The sequence below is a fragment of the Eumetopias jubatus genome, unplaced genomic scaffold, assembly GCF_037043125.1.
Source record: "Eumetopias jubatus isolate StellerSeaLion01/CBP00866 unplaced genomic scaffold, mEumJub1_p1.0 scaffold_1, whole genome shotgun sequence".
Classification (NCBI taxonomy): Eukaryota; Metazoa; Chordata; class Mammalia; order Carnivora; family Otariidae; genus Eumetopias; species Eumetopias jubatus.
Window position 1 is genome coordinate 113,798,255 of NW_028274807.1, and position 25,223 is coordinate 113,823,477.

The 25,223-nt window shown below is 48.9% G+C and overlaps 1 protein-coding gene across 1 annotated transcript; it reads left to right on the forward strand.

The window, feature by feature from the left end:
* The first annotated feature begins 413 nt into the window (after positions 1-413).
* On the forward strand, positions 414-23,583 carry ZIC4 (Zic family zinc finger 4). The gene is made up of 6 exons (XM_088023112.1): positions 414-548; positions 1,916-2,000; positions 7,983-8,600; positions 13,202-13,591; positions 15,632-15,754; positions 23,390-23,583. The coding sequence occupies exons 2-6, from the start codon at positions 1,931-1,933 to the stop codon at positions 23,581-23,583; spliced, it is 1,395 nt and encodes a 464-aa protein (XP_087879238.1). The 5' UTR covers positions 414-548; positions 1,916-1,930.
* The last annotated feature ends 1,640 nt before the right edge of the window (positions 23,584-25,223 follow it).

The window sequence follows — 25,223 nt, forward strand, 5'->3', positions numbered from 1 at the left end:
TTTCATCCCTCCTTCAGTGAGATATCTGGCTTGCTAAGTGGATTCAGAGTTTGAACCAAAGGAGAAGAATTTTACCCTGTTTACCTACACCAGTCCGGTGTAGGAGCTACTACAGGGGAGATTACGGTGCCAGCCGCCGGCCCAGAGTCCAGCCTCTGCATTTGTTGGCATGCCTGTGGGTTTGTAATGCACAAAAGACTGCCAGGATCTGGGGGTAGAAGTGACCCAGGCCTCTTAGGCTGGGGTGGGGGGGCACTTCGGCAGCATTGTGGGTGGACGGGCCTCTCTAGAGAAACTCACACCCATTTCCCTCTGAGGCAAAAAAAAGTAAATTCTATTAGTTCCAACGAACCAGGACTTTTCCCGTGCCAGACATCCTGCCATGAGGAAATTTTAGAGCGAGGATGCCCAGCATGCCACCTTTCTGTAGGAATGTAAAGTTGGGCCTCCTTTCTTTCCTGATTTGTGCAGGAAGGAGCTTACTACTTTTGAGGACAGAAGCCTTTGGTTAGAAAGAATTGAAAATAAATAAAACCCTCTGGGAAAAGGTGAGTCTATTCCCCCACCCCCACCCCTCAAGCTTGGACCTAGAAAAGAAGAGAGAGGGAAGGGTGAAAACACACAAGCTAGTTCAAGCCCAGATTGGGGGTTGAGGGAGAGAGAAAGAGATCTTTGAGCATAGAGAATTGGAAAGCCTTTGAGATAGCAGAGCCCCATTTGGATTTGGCCTGTAGTTCAACAAGTTAAACAATCGCTTGTTCTGTGGGCTGGAGTGTCAAGACAGGCAGACGTCCTCATTGACAGAGGGCGTGCTGTGTTTGTCCAGCCTGAGACCTTTTCAATGACTGTTTGTCTTTCTGGGCCAAATCAAGGACTGGGGCTGGGTGGATCGCCTCTGGCTGTTCCACTGTCTTTAGCGTTGCCTGACAGATGCAAAGGTCCCCAGGATGGGTTTTAGGCTTTAAGATGGCTAAAGGCTTGGTAGCATTATCCACAAAGTGAATTTGATAAGGAATGCAAATATAACAGGGGCTTGGGAGGTATTTCTGACATTCTTAGCCAAGAAATTGAGACAACCAGAACCAGACGACAGAAATGATACTTTTTTTTCTATTCTGTCAATTTTTTAAAATGTTTTATTTATTTATTCATGAGAGTCAGAGAGAGAGAGAGAGAGACAGAGAGGCAGAGGCAGAGGGAGAAGCAGGCTCCCCACCTAGCAGGGAGCCCGATGCGGGACTCGATTCCAGGACCCTGGGATCATGACCTGAGCCGAAGGCAGACGCTTAACCATCTGAGCCACACAGGCACCCCACTATTTTGGTCAATTTTATATTAACTTTAAAAAATCAACCAATGATGATTTCCAAATGGGTTTGGGGGTAGAAGCCATATGACGGTAAGGGTCCCATACCACTATGGGCAAGATCTACAAATTTACAAAGAAATTTCTCTCTTCTCAGTTCCAATACTTGTACCTCAATTTTTAACCTGCCAATGTCCCAGAGGACACCCAGCCCTCCCCATTACATTTCACTAAACTCAGAAAACTTAAAGAAAATAATGGGAATTTCTCATACAATAAATTCAAATTCTAGAAGTTAGAGGTATTTGAATGCTGACTGGTGCTTAAGTTCTTTCTATAAGGGAAATCAACAAATAAGTTATGCCAAAAAAAATCTAGTAGGGAAATGATTTTTAATATTTTTTACCACAAAGGATATATCATTTTGCAATAAATATGGGTAGTTCCCAGCAGAAGCCTTTTCTTTCACTTTTAAATTTGAAAATGGTCTAAGAAAGACTGAAAGACTCTTCAAACCAACACTGATAACATTCAGGCCACACAATCTTGCCATACAGACATGTATAAAATTGTTTAACTAGTGACTATCCCTCTTTTCTTCCCAAACAGGCTTAAAGTCAGAAAATGAGATACAAGACTTCCTTGGTGATGAGGAAAAGATTACGGCTTTATCGAAACTCCCTGAAAGAGTCTAGTAAGTTAAAATCCTCTTTTGAATATTGGTTTGCTGAAGTTATTTTTTTAAGTGGGAAGTTTTGTTTTGTCTTTTGGTTGTGTTGGGTTGTGAGCTTGTAGGTGTTTCTTGAGTTCCAGTGAAACTGAGAACAACACCTTGGTATTTGATGCATTTGCACACAAATCAGCGACACAACGTCCCACCAGCAGCCAGCTAATCCCCCTCAATGCCTACTCATCTGGACATTCTAGAATTAATATTTGACGACTCTCTCATTGAAACAACAACCCCTGACCTTCTGTAGTTCCACTGTCACATTATTCTATGACATATTCATCTTGAATTCATTTCCAGATGATTTGATTGGAATGAGGTTTGACATGTATTGGCTTCCATGAAAGGAGCAGACTTTGATCTTGGTGATGGGGTTTACATGATATGCATCATCTTTACCAGGGACACCAGCCTTCTGCAATGTGGCGGCAACTACGTTCCCACAATGTGGTGTCTGAACAGGGAGTGACTGACAGCCGCTCTGTCAGGAATACCTTCATTGTGAAGAATTTAATTTAATATTCCATTTAGAATAAGCATATGATTTAGGGTTGAGTGTTTTCCCTTCCAGGCGCTTCTAGTTTCCCTCATTTCAACTACACCACCAGCTGATGGTTGCCACCAAGGTATTCCCTTGTTGGAAGGAAAAGCAACCTTCTTAACAAAAGTTAAATGGACAACTCAGGAAATGGCTTTCTTCTATTATTTTGGGATAATCTGATGGCAGAATTCTCAAGAGAGATGTGCTTATTATGTAAATTCAGTTAATTCCTCGGTGCTGTTCTGGAAGATCCTTTGACCATGTTTCTTAATCTTTTGTCAAAAGATATTTAGCAGAAATATTGCTTGGAAATTAAATCTTATCCAAGTATATTTTATTTCCTACTCAGTTCCATTAATGATGATTAAAGCCCAAACTTCCATAGCAAAGGAGAGGAATAGCTTCCTTTATCTCCAAAATCCTAGATCTCATCTCCTTTGTACAGTTTGGGCTAGGACATATAGTGGGCTCCTGGGGCTAAAGTTATTTATTCATTTATTTATTTTTTCATAAGACTAGAGACAACCTCTCACCGCAGGAATCTAAAGTCTATCTGTGAATAGCCTATAAAGAGACTTGTCCCTTGTTTTCGGTGGTAACCTGGCTAGAAACAGGGAAGAAAAGACTGAACAAGTGACAGCAGATCTAGATGCAGAGCATTCAGACAACAAGGCTTGTTCTTGGCCAGGCTCTATGCAGTGGCCCTCAGTTCCTGGGATCCTGCCCTGAGCATAACCTGCAACAGATATCATCATTTAGCATTGCTTAAAATATCAAAGTGGAAAAATAGCCCAGCTATTGATCTGAAATGTCCCCTATTTCTTTCTTTCTTTTCGAAGGAGAGAGGTCAGACATTCCCCAATTGGAGCCAGTAATGGGAGGAGCTGTGGCAGATGGTAGGGCCACCAAATGTCATATTTCTATATAACAGGACTGAAAAATCACTTTAGTGTATGCTGTTGCTTTGACCAGGTTGAGGTGAACAAAGATGCTTAGGGCAGGATTCTAGGCACTGGATGGATGTTTGGTGTCTGGTAGTGGAACTTGTTCCAAACAGGCCCCTACAAAAGCCTCCAGTGCTTCTTTGACTTCTACTGAAGATCTCTGGGCTGCAGAACATGTCTCTTTTTTTTTCTGCAAATCAAGCAGGAAAGTGAACTGAACAATGCTGTAACCCCAGCATGGTTAGAAATAGAATGCTCCAGCCAAGCATTTGGTATTGGGAGTCAGGGTGGTGAGATAACTTTCTGAAAGAGAGGAACATCACTCCTCAGCCTGCCCTATCAAGTCAATGAAATCTGGACTCTTTGCTACCTGGCACTGGAAGACTCAAAGAAACAGCTCTGAAAACTAAAATATGTCTCCTTGCCATCAGTGCCCCACCTGTCATCTACGGTTACTTGGATACTGCTTTGGGGCTTATTTCAGAGATATGCTTTGAAGATCCTTATGTAATTACCCAGAGTTCCCTGTAAATGTTAGTGGGTAAAATTGATTTTTTTTTCTTCCCTGTCTCTGTCCCTGGGAAAATGTCCCTCTGGGAGAATTCCTGGCCCCATTTATGTGTTTAGCCAACGTTTGAACCATGTGGCTCCAAGGAACTTGTAAGGATCAGGCAGCCTTAGTGACCTGCAGGTCAAGTAACCCATGGCTACTCAAGAAGAATCTACCCAGGATGGGTCCATATGTTTGTAGTACTTCAAGAGAATGCTGCATCTGGGAAGGAGCTCCATGGGGCCACGTTACTGTCAGTGAATTTGGCTGAATCAGACATATCTGCCCTTTCACTGTTGGCACAAAAAGCCACACACATGTTCAAAGTTTTTCAAGGGTAAATTTAGTATGAGTATGCAGCATACTAACACTCTACAAGTATAAAACCTCAGCTTCTTGTCCCCAGAGTCTATAGAATCAGTGCTTAGAATTCAGGGGTCCACTAACTTGGAAGGGGAAAATTGCATCTTTATTCTCACCACCTTCTAATGAAAAGTTACAGTTTTTTTCTAAAACATGTGTTGTTAACAAAAACAGAACTATTAGAGTTCACTGGCATCACAAGTCTTCCAAAAGGGTCCGTAGACTAAAACAACCTAAATACCCCTGTTCTCTGCTGTTATTCAAAGCTTTTGATGCAGGTGAGGTCACAGTGTATATATTAAGGGATCAATTTTTGTGCAAATCAGAGATTTAATGAAAGCAAAGTGGATGATAAGTTTGACAAATATCCTAAACAGTAAGTTGTAGATCACAGAGATTCAGGTGGAAAGGAAAAAAATTTTAGTGCTGGACTACTGCAGAAATATCCCTGCACTTAGGCCTGAATGCTACAGGAGGAGTTGACTAAGCTCTATGGTGAGAGACGGTTAGGAGAAACAGCTGGGCAAGGGATCCCAGGGGGGACACACTCCTTTTGGGTTTGGGGGGGTTTATTGTTTTTCTGGTTTTGGTTTTTGGGTTTTTTTGTTTGTGTTTGTTCATTTGTCTTTAGGAGGCCTTTATGGGTTCAGCCCAGACTTGCCTAGACAACTGCAACATTCAAGACACCTGAGTTGGGGGAGGGGGAAGCCTTGAAATTACTCTGAGACCGGGCCTGACCATCACTTTGAGGAAGGGAAAATAGGGCAGGGGACAGGAGAGGAGGCTTCTGTAAGCAGAAGGGTAAATCCCAGAAAGTGAGAGCATGGGAGAAGGTAAAAGCCAGGAAGGAGACAAATCCTCAAAGTCTAGTCTCAACACTAAGTAGAAGTCCTTGGTTTCCAGAGCAGAAGGGATTTGGCTGTCAAAAGCTCTCCTTCAACTTTTTCTTTTCTTCTCTTCCATCCCTTGCCTTCCCTTCCCTTCTCTTTTCTTTTTTCTTTTTAATGCTAACGCATCATCTATTGGCTGCATTGCTTAAGCTCTTCCGGCCGGCCAGAGGAGCAGAAAGACCTGGACTTGTCAAAGCCCAGGGAAATTGTGGAAGTTAATCCCTCAATAAAATGCGGCCCCAGCCGGGAACAAAGCAGTAAATGAAGAAAGTCTCAAAGAATCTGCCAACCATTATAAATAAGTTAATTATTTTTAAAAAATTAAAAAGAAACCCCCTTTTACTGACTAGGAAATGTATAATAGTTCTTGGTGCTGGGGATGGGTGGGGCAGCTCAATCAACTCCCAGTCAGACTTCCTTGAAATCTGTCCCAACTTCTTACCTTTGCTAGGGATACAGGGTTTTTTACTCAATCCTTTAAAACTTCTCTTAAAAATCCAAGCCTTTCTTTGCTTTGGAGTCGCTTTCTATGGCCGCTAGGGAGGCCCAAGTACTTAAGTTGGCATTTTGGCTGCAGAGAGCAAGGCAGGCGTAAGGGCGAGCGGCCCTTTAAATCGCCAAGCTGTGCAGCCAGCCCTAGCCGGTCCGCGGCGCAAACAAAGGACACTCCCCCCTGTTCAAGCCCTACTAGACTTAGGCCAAAACGGAAAGGTTTTTTGTTTTTTGTTTTTTTTTCCGCCGGCCAACCTCCACCCCAAAACGGTGGATCCTCAGCTCGGGAGGGCGTCGCGTGAGAGCAGGAGGTGGGCCCGCAGTCCCATGCACAGCCTGGGCAGGGAAACTTGGCGTCCACTCTTCTCAGAGCCCCGAGGGTTAGCAAGGAGAGAGGCAGAGACTCCGACCGCAGGCAACAAGTGGTGGGAGCTGAAAGTGGAAGGGATCCCAAGGTTCTTTCCCAGAGACTCCGTTTGCGGCAGGGTACAGAGCTCAAGACCACAAATTGACTCGGGGAGTGGAGTGAGGGAGGACTTGTTTCTCCTTGCGGCATGCCTCTCGCCTTTGTTTCTTTGGACAGCCGGCCCACGAGGCAAAGGGATTTGTGGCTGAGAGGATTCTTAGACCCTCTTGGGAGGGTAGCGTGGGGTCGAGGCCAGACTCTCCCAGGCCATCACTGCCTCAGGCCCACTCTCGGGTTCTGGGCGGGATTCTTAGGTTCACGCGTCTCCGAGCGCGGGGGGCACCTGGGAGGGTCTGGCAAGGCCAAGTGGAAGGAATAGAGTGGGGAGGAGGAAAAGGGGAGGGAAGAATAAAGAATGCAAGGAAATGAGAGAAATGAAGGACAGAAGATATTTCGGCGAAAGCGAGAAAATAGAGCTCAAGGGCTCCTAGGCTAGGAGTTTCTCTGCTCCTCGTCGCAGTCTGCAGTCCCTGGAAACAGGCCCCCGCCTCTTCTGGCTCCTGGGACAGACTGATGAAGCAAGCCTCCATCCCCGCGCGCTCTGTGCTGCCCTTCAGCCCGGGCAGGGCTGGATCTGCCCGTCTAAGAATCCAAAGCGCAACACCCCCTCCCTAAAGTCGTGGTGAAAGAAGGCATAACCCAGCCCCGCTCACTTCCAGGAGCAGTGAGGCAGAGCAGATCTACTCAGCTTTCGAGAAAGGAGGGGGAGGGGGCTCAAGAGAAGAGAAAAGAATCCATGCCCGGGTCAGAGCGCATGAGCAGTAGAAGCAAGAAATGCTGGGGGTAGGGTGGGGTGAGGTGGAGAGGCGCGAGAGCAAGGGGGGGGGGTAGAGAGAGAGAGAGAGAGAGTGTGTGTGTGTGTCCGCGTGCGGCGAGACCTGTCATTGCTGACGTCGGGCCGGGCTGCGGGCCAATAGGCGACCTAGGTGATTGTTCCTCTCCGCGGGCCCGGGCCGCGGCCCCGAATCTCTATTCACTTCCTCACGCGTCCTGCTGCTACCTCTGTAGTGTACAGGATTTCAAGTAGGCATTAAAGACCGGGGGGGGGGGGGGCAGGACCCGAAACTTGAGGGGAGAAAAAAAACTTTGCATAAGTTTTTTTGTGGTTGTTCTTTCCCCTCCCGGCTGTCAGGTGACTGGTGTGAACGGCCTGACCTAAGGGAGCTCTGGGGAGCCCGGGACGGGATGCAGCAGGCCGCGCTCTCCCAGCCGAGTTGGGCACTGAAATTAGTATATATGACCGGGGCGCTTCCGCACAACCACCACCACCAACATCACCATTTGCCTCACCTCCATTCCCCCGCAGGGCTCGGCGACCCTGATAGCCCCAGGGAGTTGGCTGCCAAAGCACGCTTGGGGAGCAGGTCGGACCCCCCTGGAGCAGAGCCCAGGGCCCCCCAGAAACCCACAGACTCAGCACTGCGCACCCTACAGCTCCTTCCACCTGTCCCGCAGCCTCCATCCTTCTCCCACTCATGGAGCGGCAGGGGGCTCTACCGAACTGTCGCCCAATCGGTCCGCAGCGGAGGCGCTTGGCCTCTCGCTGTCCATTCCGTTCGCGGCCGCCTCTGTCCGCCTCCCGGTCCCGGTGCTGACGGCAGAGGCCGTGGTGTGGCTGGGCTGGGCCTGCCCCCCGGGGCCTGATGGAATGCTCGGCCCACGCCGCCCGTTCTCACGCGCGCTATTTGTCTCGACAACAGGTAGCAGCTCCGGACACCATGGCCCCCAGCTTGCTGCCGCCTCCAGCCCCTCGGTGTTCCCGGGCCTTCCAGAGCAGCCGCCCCAGGCCTCCCCCAGCGGCACTTTGAACGGACTCCTGCGTCTGGGGTTCCCTGGAGACATGTATGCGCGACCGGAACCCTTTGCGCCGGGGCCCGTGGCCCGCAGCGACGCCCTGGCAGCTGCCGCGGCCCTGCACGGCTACGGGGGCATGAACCTGACCGTGAACCTCGCCGCGCCCCACGGTCCCGGCGCCTTCTTCCGCTACATGCGCCAGCCGATCAAACAGGAACTCATCTGCAAGTGGCTGGCAGCGGATAGCCCTGCGCCCCCGCGCCTCTGCTCCAAAACTTTCAGCACCATGCACGAGCTGGTCACGCACGTCACCGTGGAACACGTCGGCGGCCCGGAGCAGGCCAACCACATCTGCTTCTGGGAGGAGTGTCCGCGCCAGGGCAAGCCCTTTAAAGCCAAATACAAACTTGTAAATCACATCCGCGTGCACACGGGCGAGAAGCCCTTCCCCTGTCCTTTCCCGGGGTGTGGGAAGGTCTTTGCTAGATCAGAAAATCTCAAAATACACAAAAGAACTCACACAGGTCAGTATTCGGCACTCGTGCGGACCCTCTGGGGAAGCAGGCGGCCTCTTCTGGGCCCTCGGGGCTGGATTTCCTCAAGTTCCATCTGGGAGGAGGGGGGATATCTTGGTGTTTCCATGAGCCAAGTCCATAAAATACTAATTATGCCCTTCTATGTTAGAATCACAGAAGTTTCCTGAGGCTGTGTGTGGGGAGGGTAGTGCGGGATTTTTGCTCTTGGGGAGGGGGCGAGTGTGAACGTGCTTGGGTCTCTGTGTGTGCAAATGTCTGTTCCCTGATCATCGAGTTTGATTTTCAGGTTTTTAAAATGGCACTGTTCCCCAAAGTCGTAAAGACATAGAACCAATTTGATTTTCCTGATCCTTTTGGAATCCTGTCGAAAGTACTCTTCGCTTGACAACCTGACCACCACCTGAACTGAGGGGTCAGGAGGCCCTTGTTGCCTTTAGGATTTAGGATCTCACGGGCTAACTTTGCCCCCGTTTTGGAGCCTTGGTGACCTGACACTTGGGACATTTGACAAACCCTTTTGCTTTAGCAGAGACCCAAGGAGACTCATCTGCCTTAAATGTCATTTACCGAGCTGTTAAGTGAAATAGGGACATGTGTCAACCACATCTGTTAGTTCTAGTTAACAGAAAGAGAAGGAGCCTGCTCAAGAGCATGCAAAGTTGAACTCCTCTGGCCAGAAGCATCTCTAATTAATGCAGTTGCAAGGAGAAAGTTTTCACACTTCCCAGAACAGCCTGTTAAGTTACATTAATTAGTTTAGCAGCTGAGGTTGTACTCTCCCTAGCTAGGGTCTCCTCACCCAAACTTCCTGGAAGTTTAAGAAGTCAACATCTCCCATACTCTATCTTGGGGGTTGAAGAAGGGGACTAGTGGGGAGAGAAGAGGGTGAAATAAGTTCCAGCTTGTGCCCCATTTCTCTTACTCTCTTGGCGCTCTACCTTACCTCTCTATTCTTGGTGGAAATATCAGCAAGCATTAGAGTCAAAGGACTCCCCCAGGCTGGCACTGCTGGGGAAATAAATTTGCAAATCCCGCTTTCTCCCCCAAACCCTGCAATCTCGGGGAAGGTGCCTGGCCATGACACTGGCACAGGCGGAGTCCAGACCAAAGTTCGCTCTTAGTCCTACTTTATTTCCATAGCATATCTAGAAACGTACAGTTTTCCCGAACTGTTTCCAGTACCCTTCCCTCATCCCTCCCTTCCCCCGCGCAAGCATTCGTTCCCCCTTCCCGCCCTCCGAGTTTTATCCCCGGGGGAGGGGAGAAGTGAGGCCCTGCTCACCTCCCACAGGGTCGCTACTCCAGGAGCTGACCGCCGGTACTGCGAAGATAGAAGCGCAGTCCTGAGCCAGAGAAGGAACTCATTTTTAATGACAGGGGTTTTTTATACAAACAAACTTTTACTGCTCTTTGCCGGCCTACTGTTTGAAGTCCATGAAGCAGAAAATGGTTAAATTCTTAGTGCAATCGACCTACAGCAGAGAAGCAAGTTCAGTGCGCCCAGGCTGGCTCAGGTTTGCGTCTATTCAGGACAGAATTCTAAGTGCGTTCTTTCCACTGGCGGTCCTGATTCATTATCGCTGGAGTTAAAAAAAAAAAAAAAAAATCTGAGCCTCGCCTGCTCCGGCGTTTGCTTCAAACCCCCCTCCTAAGTAATGAAAAGAGAGACAGAGAGAGAAACAAAAAACAAAATGTTTCTCAAATGGCAATAGACCTCACTACAAATTATTCATGAAGACAGTTCTCGATTCAACAGGAAAATAATTGCCTTTTCAAATATTAATGGCGTTTCATTTCCTCGAGTTGCGGAAGCGGTGAACAGGAGCTGATTTCTCAAGAGTTGAGATTCTCCCGGATCTGAATCCCGGGCCTGGCTTCGGTGGCAGCTGCCCCAAGCCCGTGCCGAAGGGTTTCACTTTGTGGCGGTCACAGCAATCCCGGAACAATGGTGCCGCCGCGAGGGAGACGCGGGCCAGCCGCGGCGCTCCAGCCCGACCCCGCCGCCTGCCCCCCTTCCCGGGACTCTCAACTGGGGGATCGCCCCATCTTCCCAGGCAGTCTATAGAGAGAGGCAGGGGCTGGGATCCAAGGTAGAGAAGAGTCTGCGCCGGGACACAGATGCTAGGTAACCTGGCCCAGCCACAAGTGCGAGAAAATGGCGCTAGCGGAACTGCACCGCAGCTTCCGAACTTTGTCAGGCGGGCTTGGCGCAGGGCCGGGGAGGAGGCCTCTCCCGGCTGCTGAGCCTCTGGGAGGAGACTCCGGGCTTTTCCAAGACTTAGCCCCAGGCTCGGGCGGCTCCGGACCGGCTGCAGGGCCCTGGCCCAACCCTGCCTCTCCACATCCATCCACCCACCCAGGGCGCAACGCCCGGACCTGGTGGGAAGGGAGGGGGCGGGAGGCAGTGTATTGGGGGTGGGAGTGGGGGCGCGATGTTAGTCAAGGAGTCCAAGGAACCTCCTGCAGCTAGGGAGAGGCCGGGAGGGCGCGGGATTGGGGGGGCGCGGCCTCACCTGGCATCCCTGGGGCCTCCGAACTTCCAAGCTGCCCGAATCGCCTTCGGTGCTCTGCTTTTTCCCTCTGCTCCTCGTCTGGGATGAAATCACTGTTTCTGTTTTACGTGAATGTCCAACGAGGTGCGCGCAAATGGGATAAGTGTGTGGGGGAATATTTTTGGGGGTGGGCAATCAACCTCAAATTCTATTCCTCCTCTGTGTTCTCAGCAAATCTTGTTTTCTTTTGCAGGCCCTGAATTGCATGGTTCTTGTAAGTGATTTTAGAAAGAAAAGAAGGAAGGGAGAAAGAAAAGTTTTAGTGTTGCAGATGCCAAAAGGGATCAGAGGGGAGAAAACAGGGGCAAATAGGGACACTGATGTTTCTGCATCTTTCTCGTTTATTGTTTTTGTTTTTAATAAAATGGTATCGGTGTGCCGAGAAATGGCAGATGCCAGCACCGCCCAGTGTTCCACTGTACTAGCAGTAGTCCTGCAGGGTCGCAGGACGCAGCGACCAGTCGGTGCCAGAACCCTGGGCTCCCAATCCGCAGCTGCACGGAGGCGAGGGTTGTGCGCAAACCTTTGACTCCGCCTGAGCTTCAGCCCGGCTCAGGACTAGAGGCTTTGTTTGTTCAAACCTGCCCCAAAGCACACGTCTTTCCTGGAAGCGGCGGGAGAAGCGACCACAAAGGCAACAGTCCTCCAGCCATGCATCTCTCTCTTAGCCAGACGCTTGGTAGCCTTTCTCTCAACCTAGGGCGCCCAGTGGCATCCATTTGTTTAAGACGCCTAGACACTTCCTCCCCACCTTTCCACAGCATCTGCAGTTGCAGCAGGAACCTGGGCTTCCAGGTTCTTGGGGTCCTTTCTACCCCTACATTTCAGCGAATCCAGCCGCCGGTGAGCCCCGGGATGGGGGCTCGGTCCTCGGCGAATATTTCCACCCTAACGCGCGCTCGCGCCTTCCCGCGGCTCTACAGGGCATCGCACCGCGGATCTGAGCCCCACGCGGGTCTACCCCGGCTGCCCGCTTGTCTTCCTGGCCTGGTCTTATCTAAGCCGCTGCGTTCATCCGGAAGCCGCCGAGCTCAAGGGTGCGATTACATGAGAGGCCTCGGATCCCGCTTTGCCCCGGCAAACCTTGCAGCGCCCGCCTCTCAGCTCAGACCTGCGAGGCCCGACCGCCGGGCGTGGGTGGTCTGGGGAGGCTATTCGACCTCTCAAGTCGTTTCGGACTGGGAGAGCCGGCTGCCCGCGGCAGTGTCTCCGGGAGGCCGCTGTAGCAGCGTAATAAAATATTATTGCCGGCGCGCGGAACTGGAGGGATCCCGGACTGTTTAGGCAAGATTTGAAGAATGCTGCTAAATGTTTGCCCTCAGGGGGTAAAAGGGAAGGGGGAGGGGGCTCCATTTCCCGTAAAAATCGCGTCTGAAGTGAATCATTGCTCAGAATACCTTTCCCTGCAGCACGAATCCACATTATGCATATACCGTGTGCATCGGCTGCGCAACTTTAAATTATTCCATCGCCTTGACGTTTGCACGAAACCTACTTTAGGAAACAATTTGCGCCATGTTGGGGTGTGTGCGAGGTGGACCGCTGGGTGGGCCATGGTGTGTGTGTGTGTGTGTGTGTGTGTGTGTGTGTGTGTGTGTGTGTGTGGTGGGAGGAGAGAGACATTCGACTAGAACCAGCAACTTTTAAATTGAGCCGATGCTAGCTCCTCACTCAACTCTATTCTCGGGCAAAGGTACTTCTTGGCTCCGAGGGGAGGAAATTGTGAGGAAAACAACCGGAGTGGATCAGGGTGGAAACTCGACTAACATGGAGTCTTTGTCGCTCCTCCTTCTTACCCTCCCCCACCACCCCCTGACCCAGGCGGGAGAGGGGGAGGGGTGGCAGCGTGCTGGAGGAAGCTCGGGGAGCGTTCTGAGCGGGAGAAGGGGGTACTGGTCCTGAGATGCCAAAAGGAAAGAGGTTTCTGAAAATCTTCTGTGGGTCTTTTACAAAAAATGAAAGAAATTGAGAAGGGTGGTGAGGCCCAGCGGGGGCCACGACCCACGCACACTAATGTCTTTGCGTTGCCTCCACCAGGGGAGAAGCCTTTCAGGTGCGAGTTCGAGGGCTGCGAGAGGCGCTTCGCCAATAGCAGCGATCGCAAGAAGCACTCGCACGTGCACACGAGCGACAAGCCATACACGTGCAAAGTGCGCGGCTGTGACAAGTGCTACACGCACCCCAGCTCGCTGCGTAAGCACATGAAGGTGCACGGGCGCTCACCGCCGCCGCCTAGCTCTGGCTACGACTCGGCCACGCCGTCTGCCCTCGTGTCGCCCTCGTCGGACTTCGGCCGCGAGCCCCCGGTGGCCTCCTCGGCGGCGGTGGTGGCGCGTGGCGCGGACCTGAGCGAATGGTACGTGTGTCAAGGCGCGGGCTCCGCCGCAGCTGCCCCCGCCGCGCCCCCAAACCCCCAGACACCACCTGGCCCAGCCGCTGCTGCCGCCGCCGCCGCCGCCGCCGCCGCCGCCGCCGCCGCCTCCGGTATTAGGGCTGCTGCTGGGGTTGCCGCTTCCGGTACACAGACTGCTAGTCTAGGCGGGGTTACTGAGGCTTGAAGAGAGAGGGTGAGGAAGGAAAAAAGGAAGGGAGAGAGAAGGAGAAGGTAACCACTAAAGGTTGTTAGAGCTCATTTAAGGTGGTGATATAATGTCCATTATTTTAAAATATAAATATGGTTTCCATATTTATTCTACAATCACACCCAGCACCCTCCACCTACCCTGACACAGACGCCCTCAAGACTGGGAAGCGTGACCCCAGTGTTCCCGTAGAAAAAGTACAGAAAGAGACAGGGAGAATGAAAAAAAGGATACATTAGAAGAGTTTGTGTGCAAACTTGGCAACTGCAGGCGGTGAAATTAAGATCACAAAGTCCTCTCCTGGTTCACAGAATGAGAAATGTTTTCAAGGCCTGGGCAGCTCAGATTGCCACCCATACTCCCTTCCCAACCCCCATTGGGAGCCTCCTCCAAAGTTCCAATCACCGAAGGCGGCAGAGGGAATTCCTGAGCCATTATCTTGCCTATTTCCTTCTACTTTTGCCTCCCTACATTACCCCCTCCTTCAGCTATCCTCTGAAACAAAAATGCACAAGTCAGATTCCAAATTTTCCAACTACTTTTTACAAAGGAGATAAAAGGGAGAGGGGTTTAAGCACCTAACCCTGGGCATCACATGCCACTCTCACAAGGACTGGCCCAACCACACAAATATATCTGTCTGCCTGTCTGTCTGCCCCGTACACATTTTATACTTGGGGTAGGGTATGAGTCCTAACAACAGAAAATGTAAACAAAAGACTGCTAGAAGGGCTTTTGGATTCACTACCCTGAAGATTCCCGGGACCAATCACCCTCCCCCCCCCCCCCCCCGTAGAGGTGCTGCCTGTGGAATATTGTGGGTGCTTGGCGCTGGGGGTGCAGAGTGGGCCAATGGTGTCACTGAGCCAAGTCCTCCACAGTGAAGGGATTTGGCCTAGGCAACAGTGTCTGGATAAATCACATCAATTCTATGATGATCTTTGTAAAAAATCTCACAAATGTTGGTCTTATTTTTAAAAAGCTGTGTGTGTGTGGTGGGGAGTAGACAAGAGAGAGGAACTACAATAATAAATGTTTTAAAGGCAAACATCCAATGGATCTAGATTGAAATTGTATTCTATATGCTAGGTACCAAGTCCCCAGATAAAGAACCAGATGTTGGTGGCAGAGGAGAGCAAAGTCTTTGCAATTGTTGTCAAGCAGGGGAGAAATCAGGGCCTGTTTTCCAATCTACCACCCTTTGTAGGGAGGATGGGGCTGCCCCCAAATCCTTGCTAACATGAGGGAGGAGGGTAGAAAGAAAAAGAAGGGTGAAAAAGCTTTGGTAGCCCTATTCCAATCCCTTAAGAATTTAGACATAGGTAGGGCTGTGGAAGTCCCACCTAGGGGGAGTGCCCTAGACTGTCCAACAAACAAGCCCTGGTCCTGCCACTCTGCTGGGTATTCTTCTACACTCTTTTCTTCAGACACTATTAGACAATTCTCACTCCTGCCCTGCAGCCCCTCTTTCATCAGATAAATGACGTCCTAACTGTAGTGGTATTGTTTCCATTACCCCTAATAAAAACCAGAATCTTCCAAAATATATCCTTAGCGAATCCATTCTTGTGAAAGTGGTACTGCAATCCCCTCCCCCCCCCATACAATAGAGTCCAGAGGCCGCCAGGCCAAGGGCCGGCAATCTGCAGCAAACAACTCGTTCCCATCGGGAAACACCCGCCCCACCACCAAGGTGCAGAGGGCATTTGAAGAACTTGCTTCTTCTGACGTTTAAAAAATTCTCCCCTCTCCAAATAGGACTCATTTCTTTCTCTTCTATTTCTAGGCCCCGGTTTGCCTTCCACTCCTATCCAAAATAGTGAAATAAAATAAAAATGCTTGGTCGGCCACTAATAGCCTTTAATTTTTCATTTGCTTGTTACAGATGTCCACCGCGTTGCTCGCAAGGTAATCTCGCCCAACGCAGCTGAGCGCCCGCATCTAGCGCCTGCGACATCAAAGGGTCCGCGCACAAAGCAATGTTTCTTCGCCACGGTGCATCTTCATGGTAAGTTAGGATTTCTATGGCAATGGGCAAGTTGCACTGAAATCCTGAAAGGCCGAGCCTGGAGCCCGTCCAGGCTTTTCATTAAGGACATAATATTTACGTCTAACAGGCCTTTTTTCTTGTGTATACAAGTATATATTTTTGTTTGACGCGGACTAAATCATTTTCATTTAATTTCCGGTAAACAAAACCCACGCGAATGGGCACTTGTTCCCGATCATAATAAAAATGGATAATAATGTGAGGGAAGAAAAGGGCCGCTTGAATCGCCGCTCAGCCCCCTTTGTTTCTGCTTTCTGCGGTGATCAGAGGGCGCATTTGGGTTTGATGGCGAGTTTCTAAAGGCGAGGAAATGGTTTGTAAGAGGGGAAAGAAAAGGAGAAAGGTCTAATCAAGCTCGGGTTGTTCAAAGAGTCGGGTTTTGGGGTTGAAAGTGTGAGTTTGACGGTGCATCAGCATGCCGCGTTAGGCTCGCCATGGAAATGCGCGCGGGGAGCGGCCGCTTCAAAGGCGGCACACTTCACTGCAGACACTCTATTAAGATACATTTGCGCTGACCTTTGCTTTCACGCCATTTAATACTGTCACTGCGTTCTCCAGTATATACTTCCTCTTTGGGACCAGCCTCGCCCCCGTTTGGGGTTCACCTCACACTCCTGTGGGGAGGGGTTGCTTTGGTGCCTGGGTCGCATTCAGGAAAGGGAGGAGCCGGACTCCGTACATCTTGCCTGCGCCCCAAAGAAGCTCCAGGGTCAAGAGTAAATAACTTTAGGGCAATCTCAGAAGCTTAACAAATGAGCATCCCCAGCTCAATTTTGTGCAAAGCGCCTCTCTGCAACTTGAGCAGGATGGAGGCCTGAATTTGAAAGGGACTTGTGGAGGGGGCACCCTGGATGAATCTGCAGAGTTCAGACTGTGCCTTTAGGACATTTCCACTCCAGCCCCCAGAACAGCCCATTCTGCCCCTCTATCCCAGAAGTCTCTTGCAGCCCCCCCTTCCCCAACACACACTTGTTTCTCCCTAGCATGGGGTATAGGATACCCTTCAGGCCTACTCTGGCCCTGGGCATGAACTCAAGAGCCCAAGGCCAAGGGGATAGGGAAGATGGCAGGAAAGTTAGAAGTCCATGTTCCCTTAATTGTCTTGTTGTTTATTTTATCCAAGTACCCCAGTGAATAGGGGAAAAATAAACACGGTGAAAAAAAAATCAAACAGTAGAGTCTTCTTTAGTGCCAGTCCTTGTGGTTGAATAAAAAGGATGGTCCGCTTTCTATTGAGCTGAGAAATCTTTGAAGTGGGAGTTATTATCTGAGACATTCCTGCTTGTCGTCCTAACAACGCTGATGAAACGTAAAAGGTTCTTTGTCAGCGATTTGTTCTCCTCTCTGTCAAACTCCCTCTGCCCGGTTAGTTTCAAACCGTTTCTAAAGAGATAAAATCAAACTTCTTTAAAAAAAAAAAAATACATGCACACTACACCAACTGATAACTTTAGGACTAAGTCCTACTAAGGAAAAAACAAAAGCGACACAGACACATCAGGTCCAAGGTCTGTGAAGGTGCACAGATGTTGAGGGGCCCTTTACACTGGCTCTGGGACATGGGGGAAAGAATGCAGAGAAGGTGTAGGCAGAGGGTACATACCCCAAGCGCACAACTGTGTTCCTGCTTCTCACTGCACTGGCCTGCACTCATCAGTCCCAATCGGGGAACTTGAATGAGCCTCCTTTGGGGACTCCTTAAACTCCCAATATTCTTGCCAAGGATCCTTGGAACCTAAGGCTGCAGCCAAGCAATTGTTAATATTTCCTGACCCTTCAAAGACAATCCTCTTAAAAATAGACCCATTGTGTGTTTCTTCCCACTAGCAGCAAGCAATCAGCAAGCCCTTTCTGCCATTAACACAAAGTAGAGGGGCTTGAGAGAGAGACGTTTTTATAATTTCCCAGAATCTTGGCAATTGGAGTTAAGAAAGTTCAGTTTACAAGATAGTGTCCCCAAAGTGCATGCAAATACCCACCCCTCCCATCCACATATGCAGTTCTTCATTTAATATTGTGCCCTGGAAAGAAAATTTCACCCTGTCCGGCTTTCCCCAAACCTCCCGATGTGGTTTTAAAGGTGGTTTAAATAAACAAGGGTGTACCGGCCTCCCCACTCTGTGTGTGCTGAATAAATGATTTGTAAAGAAGTTTCCTCAAGCTGTAACCCATGCTGTTATTATAGTTGCTGCAAAATGTTGTCTCTTATATTGATTTTTATTTGTTTACTGGAGGTCCCCATATGTTTGTTTATATTGCTAATTTATGGGAAAATGTAATGATTGCAATGAATGTGAATTATACAGACAGGCAAATGTTTTGTAATCATAAATTCACACACACACACACACACACACACACGCACACACAAAGCTTGACTGAAACCTTAGACTATTTGGTACATCTCCACCCACACTGTTTGTGATTTAACAGCTCTCCCCTTAGATCCTTAAATTATGAACTAACCTGAAAGGAAAAAAAAAAAGTTGTTTTGTATTTGATTGAAAGTGATTGTTCAGTGAAAAACATAGTTGAAAGCTGTGGCTTTAATCTTGCTGTAAATATGTAAAAATGAATTAAAATCTGTGTTTCTTTTTCCCTCCAAAGAGCGTTGTGTACAAGGAGCTCCATTTTGCTGTTTTCTTTGGTAATAAATGTTGTGATGTTTCCCTTTCTCTTTTGAATTCGAGTGTCCTGTTATTGCTTCATCATCTAGGGAACGATTTGGGACCCTCCTGAAGCCTCCAGTCCCCTGCCTTCCCTCAGGGTTTACAGAAACACCTCTGAAGCCTGGTTGTTCCGGGCAGCAAAACCGAGGGACCCACTAAAGAGACCATTGTGAAGGAGGCCTCCCTCGTCCCCAGTTTCATTCACCTCAGTAACACTGACATTCATGAACCAATTTACATTACAGAAGGGGGAAAATTAACCCGTGTCTCAATGTCTTCCTGGAAAGATAGTCTTCCCACTGCTCGGACAGGGCGCACCCTCTCACAAACCACCTTTGACTTCTCCCAGACAAAAGCCTAGTAGTTGTCGGGAATAAACACAGGCAAAGAAAAAAGGGTGAGCTGGCGTCAAGCCCTGCTTAAGTCCTGTTGGGTACCTCGGGCACAGTTGCCCGCAGGAGTCTTCCTAGCTGGATCCCACTCCCTCCCGGAGTAGCGGATCCTCAGACAAGGGTCCCTTCAGAGTGCTGCAAAAGGCCAAGCCGTTAGACTGGCCACAGCCCACAGTGACTCTTCCTGGAGCCTGACTAGGATCCTCAGTGGGTTTTAGCGTTGGGTGCGGAAGCCCTCTTTGGTCCTGCTGCTAGAGAAATTATTTCAGATGTATCCGAACCTCTTGAAACGTCAGAGCCTTCCTACCACCTCCACTGAGCTCACTGAGCTTCCAGGGTTCCCGCGACGCCTCGCCCCACCCCACACCACCCCCTACTGCGCAGGCGCCTCGTCCACAAACACGCTGCCTGGCCTCTTTCAACTAGTCCCGGTGGGTCCGGCTAAGGTTGGGGGCTGCACTAAGTGGGAGGGTCACAGCTGTTGGGGTTGGAGTGCTAGGTCGCCTTAGAGAACACCTTGGAGAAGCAGCTCTTGGGGCAAAGGCTGCAGTCCTGAGAAAGCTGGGGGAAGGACCCAACTTTTCACGCAAAGGCGAGAGGGCGAGGCGCGAGTGTGAAAAGAGCGGCCGCAAGGGGAAGGCCCCAGGGGCTGCAGAGACCTGTCCGAATCGCTGGGAACCGCGAGGGAGGAGGGCCATAGGATATTAGTACTGGGATTTGCGCCCCCTCCCGTCCCTCTCGAGGAAAGGTCCCCCTCCTGCGGCTCAGGGACAAGTTAGAGGGGCCTCTACTGCTGCTTCAGTCCCCCTCCTACCCGGCCTCCTTGAGAGAGCACTCATTAAAGCCCTTTCACCGACAGGCACTGTGCTGGGGAGCAGGTGGGGATTGGGAAGGAACCCCCAGCTCACCGCTGCGCTCCGTCCGTGCAAAGAGAGAGCCCAAACCCCCAGGCTTTCACCCGCCCTCCGCATCCGTCTCAGGATAGCGTTGTGCCGCGAGGGCGCCAGGGAATTTCGGCTCAAACCACTCCTGGGAGTGGAGGGAGAAGAGAGTGTGAGGAGGGATGGCTGTCTTGGCATCCAGTGCTAGTCGTGCTCTGGGACATTTCAGCGCCCCTGACGCTAGGAGAGCTCAGGCTTCTTTCCAAACACCATTATTTGTCGGCAGAATGTTGAATGGTGTAACCTTTGGCGGAGGGTTGAATTCACCGGTCCCCAAAGACCCTTGGCTAGCCTCACCCTAGAGACAAACTCACGTGTCTTCTGGGGGTTACCCGCCTCCCACCGCGGAGTGGCAGCGCCAAGGACGGTTTGGGGGTATCTTAGCCTGCTAATGATTTCCATCGAGCGTTTCCTCCTCTGTCGTCCAAGTCAGAGCACCAGGTAAAAACTAACGGCGTGGTGGGAAGACTTTGGCTAGGAGCCAGTCTCTCAGGCTTGTCCACCTATAGCCCCCTCTGCCCCTGGATAAATGATGAAACCTCCTTGTGCTTCAGTTTCCTCATCTGGTAAAATAGAATTTAAAATAATCTCCTTCACAAACCTCTTTCGAGCATTAAATAAGATAATCCTTGAAACATTTAACATTTACGTGTTGTTAAGTGCTTGCTGTTAACGTGATTATGACTTATACGACTCCAACTTCATCTTTCAGACACATCCCATAGTTCCTCCCAGAATTAGATCTCCAGACCTTACTAGAAAATGTGGTACCACCTGGGGCTTCAAGCTCCATAGCAGGGCATACCTCTCCAGGCAGCCCCAAGGCTAGATGAGTGTTCTGAAACCACGTGAGTTAATGTTCTCAGAGAGTTCCAGAGCCTGGTGCTGTGGGGCACCAAGATAGAGATGTGATTTATTTCTAAAAGGCCAAAGAAAAATTAGAGGGAATCAGTTTATTTCAGTGTGGGTCCAAGCTGGAGAAACCCAATCGTCTTAATATCACCCCCATGACTTAAGACACTGGCACTGCAGTAAACTGCAGTATGGCCTGCCCTGCCCAGAGGCTCATTTATTTTTGTCATAAGTCTCTGCAGCTAGTGTGAGGTAGGTGTTGGGTTTTTTAAGACCTGGGTGTGAAGGTAGGGAATATGCGAGTGGGGGGTGAGGGTGACCCAGGACTGAGCGTTTGGACACAAGTCACACAAAAGCACATTTTTTCCCAGGAAGGTGTCAGAAGTTTTTTGTTTGTTTGTTTGTTTTTAAGATTTTTATTTTTAAGTAATCTCTACACTCAAGGTGGGACTCAAACTCACATCCCCAAGATCAAGAGTTGCATGCTCTACCTACTGAGTCACCCAGTGCCCCAGAACCTTTTTTTTATGATCATAGTTTTCTTGTGCTGAATTTTCATTCTGGGAAAATTAATAACGTCTTGGTCATCAGGTGACCATAATAACATGTTCCACTTGTCACGAACTTCTTGTCTGGGCATCAGGACAGCACTGCTTTTTTTGCCCAAATATCTTCAATAAGGAAAATGTTTGAGAGTTTTCTAGGAACTTGATAAAGTTCAGATCCAAAAACCATTCAGGATAAAAGAAATTCATTAGACAATTAGGAGAGGTCTTGGGGTTTGCCTCTGAATCTTCCAGTAGCCTTGCAAATATCCAAAACAGCTGCATAGAAAAAAAGAAAAAGAAAAAGAAAAAAAAAATACCTCAGGATGCAAGTTAATCAAATGTAAATATGACCAGGGAGATGGATTGGAAACTTGTCTTGCTTTTTTGGCTTCTTTAGATCCAGTGAGACTCTCTATGAGCCAACATGCAGGGCAAGAATATTGATCAATTCAAAACAAGTCAGGCAGGGCTGTACATGGTTCTGAACCTCATAATGAATGGGCAGCCTTGGGAAATGTTTGCAGAGGGAAGAAACCAAAATTGGGTAAATTTCTATGGTTTTGGCTGTACCATGCAGTTGTAGAATAATGGCGAAAAGAGAGGGTAACCCCCCCAGCAATATTATCAGATGATTTATGCAAAGTATCAGAAGGATGACCCAGTTTTTTCTTGTTTGTGGCTGATGGCTGGCCCATGTAACATCAGATTAGCCAGATGAAGATAGTGTTCCTTGCCAGAACTGGAGAGAAAATGCAGACAGCTCAAGCTCCTTGGCTTCAGCCTCTGCAAGGTTTTGCTCAGGGTTTAATGGAGGTCTCTGGCTTTTGCACTCATCAATGTATTCAGTAAGTGTTAAAAAGATGCACCCCACATATTAGTGAAAAGTGTTTCGCCTGAAATGTGCATATTTCTAAGTCATGAGTAATAGTCATCTGCCCCTGAAAGGTTTGCTTATATATTTCCTCTGAGAGAAATGAAGAAGGTTGCCTAATGCATCAGGCACATAAGCAATTCTCAATCACACTGCAGCAACTTTCACCTGAGAAAATTTAAGTGTTTCAAACATGTTATAAAAATTTCCCCTACATTTTCTGCCAGTGCATTTAGTAAGCAAGGAATCCATAGTCAAATGTTTTCTATCATTCAAAAAATCTGCCAATTAAAAAAAAAAACTGTTGTAGAAAAACAGAGCTTCCTTTAACTGTGAAATATCATTTCATTGTAAAAAGTTAAAAAAGGAGCGGTAATCCAACTTCCGGATACTGTTCTGAATTATTTCACCAGACCCTTTTAAAAGGGGATTAGTAAGGCTTTGGGAGCAAAATCCTTCTGTTTTATTCAATCTCTGATTTTATGTTATAATTACTGGTTGTAAAGACTCTGGAATTAGTATGCAGGCACCGTCAGGACACGATGCAGGTGCTATTCTAATGGTTCAGCTTTTTAATTAAGAAAAGAGGTAAGAAAATTGAATCATAAAAACACTTTTGTGAGAGCTGAGAACATTGGAGCGACTGCATGAATAAAGCCTTTATACCTTCCCCTGACAGGTCAGCTACCAAGGCATTGACTTATGACCTTTTCAGGGCCAGACAATAGTTAACAGCTTTCTCACCTTGTCCCCACCAAACCTTCTCTTCTAAGACAGATCTTATGGAAATTGCTTTAAGTAGCTTGACTTCCACAAAAAAATATTGCAGTTAGAATAGATACATATGCATATTGAAATGCCTGTTCTTAGGTTCCAACCACAGATGTCTGTCTTGTTCTCTGGATCTCTTCTCATGAGTGGGGGAGGGGGATGTATGGGAGGCACAGATAGTGTATGACGGAATTGAATCTGTTTTGAAATACCTGCGCAGAGAGAAGCAGGACCAAGGCCAAGGTAGACACCTCCCTCAATTACTGGGAAAGCACAACAGATAGAGAGGCAGGGGCTGCAAGTTGTTCGGCACTTCTCTGAAATGGGCTCTTCTTGGAGGAAGAGATTTAGTTTGAAAGCAATGCTCTTCTTGAAGGGTGCCCGTGGTCCTTTGTAAGTTCCTTCATCTCTCCGGTCACCCCCCCGATGATCATCTGTGAGTAAAATTGTTCTTGCCCAAGACACTTCAACACAAATCCCCCAGGTCTCCCCCAAAGTAATGCTGAAGGGCCTGCGACCTTGAGACATTACCATTGGGCCTGTTCTCAGGCCGTGGAACCCCCATGATTCTCTTATCCCAGGCTTTGCCAAAGCTGAGAGCCCAGATCCGAACTCTAGAGGAATCCCCCACTCTGTATTCCTTGGGCTCCTGTAAAACTCCACCCATCACTCTTCCCATCCCCAACCCCCCTGAATCTGGGGACCTGGTCCACGACCAGCAACCCAGGCCGTGCCCTTTCTGAGGAGGCCGGGCTTGCCTGGGCCCAGCCTAGGACAATGCGAGTATTAGGATATCAGCCACCCTCGCAATGATCACGCGTTCAACGATTTTGTTTTCACGGCTGAGGGGGCTTTTTTCCAATGTAAATCAAGTGCTTTAGTTATTAAGGCCGAACACTAATCTCCAACAACCTTGACATAATGTGGCCGGGCGCGCCGGCCCACTTCGCACCTGCAGTCTGAATAGGGCGCCTTGTCAATGGGGGACACGCTTGTTGCCCCGGCTTGCAAAGGAGGGGAGTGAATAAGTCAAGCTTTGTGAATGCCCATGCGCGCTCTCCCTCCCGCCTTTGATCACGGAAAATGTCTTCTAATTTGTCCCTTTTTCATTGTAACAACGTTTTCAAGGCTCTTTCTATTTTTTCCCAACCACATTTTTATAAAGAACATAAATCGCCCCCCAAAACAAAAGGGGCGCGCCCCGGCCAACTGGCGCCATCCGCTTCAGTGTTTTGAGGCCCTGGAAAGTTTGTTGCTTCTTGAAGCTGGTCTCACAGCAAACACTGCCTCGAAGGCCCCCACAGTCTAGAGTTCCATATCCTGGCTTCTGGGAGGAGGGTGGTAACTGGCTGTGGGAGGGGAACGTAGAGAGGACTCTATTTTGGGGGACGGGAGAAGGATCTGGCCTAGCGTAGGGATCAGAAGGGCTTTGGAGCTCAGATTCATATGGTCAAGACCCAGGAGCAAATTTGTCCCTAGAGGATGTTATGCCACTTCCTGGCCTCTCCTGAACTCAGCAGGCAGTTCCTGGACTCCGTGGAAGTGGAAATGCGTTATCCACCTTTTATTACACAAGGCAGATGTAGATGCTCACAGCACTCTAAGCCAGCCTTTCAGAACAGCTTCTCTCCTCTCAACCTACTCCTGCGATCAACAGTGGTCCTGAATCCTCTACAGAACTGGGGAATTGGGAGGTATGTGCAGAGGCTACCTGCCCAGAGACACTCCCCCCGGGTCTTCTGTGGGAAGCCAGAGCATTTTAGATACACTCTTTCCCCATAAAAATCCTACAAGAAAACAGAATCAATGCCATTTTATTCAGAGCCATGAAGCAACTTCTCTGTGGAATGTGGATTTTATTTAGGATTGCAATTCACTCAAAGCCTTTCTCCATGAACATAGGCATTAATGACACTGATGTCTCATTTGGTGGGATATTAATTATCAAGTTGCAGATCAATGAACAACCACTGCTTCTCCCCCAACCCTACTCGCAAACTTAAGTTTGTATTTCCAAATGTTTTGGGGAACCTCTTGCCAAAAACACTTTTATCCTAAAGTTTTAACCTTATCCCCTTCTCCTAGATTACATAATTTTTCTTAGAGGCAGGCTGAGATATTTTTCTTTTCTTTTTTCCCCCCATTAGTCATTACTTTAGTGCAGGCTCCGGGTAAGAAAACTAACATAACCCACTAATACAGTTTAAAACACTTTGATGTCTTGCCAAGAAACACTTCCTTCAAGAGAGAAGTCAACATTTGTTTTTCACATTAAATGGCGTTTAGTTGCCAGTGGAAAAAAAAATTATTCTAAGGACCACTTTTTAATTCGATGGATAACAACCGCAGGGGTCTAAAAGAAAATAACGACGATAGCTATAGA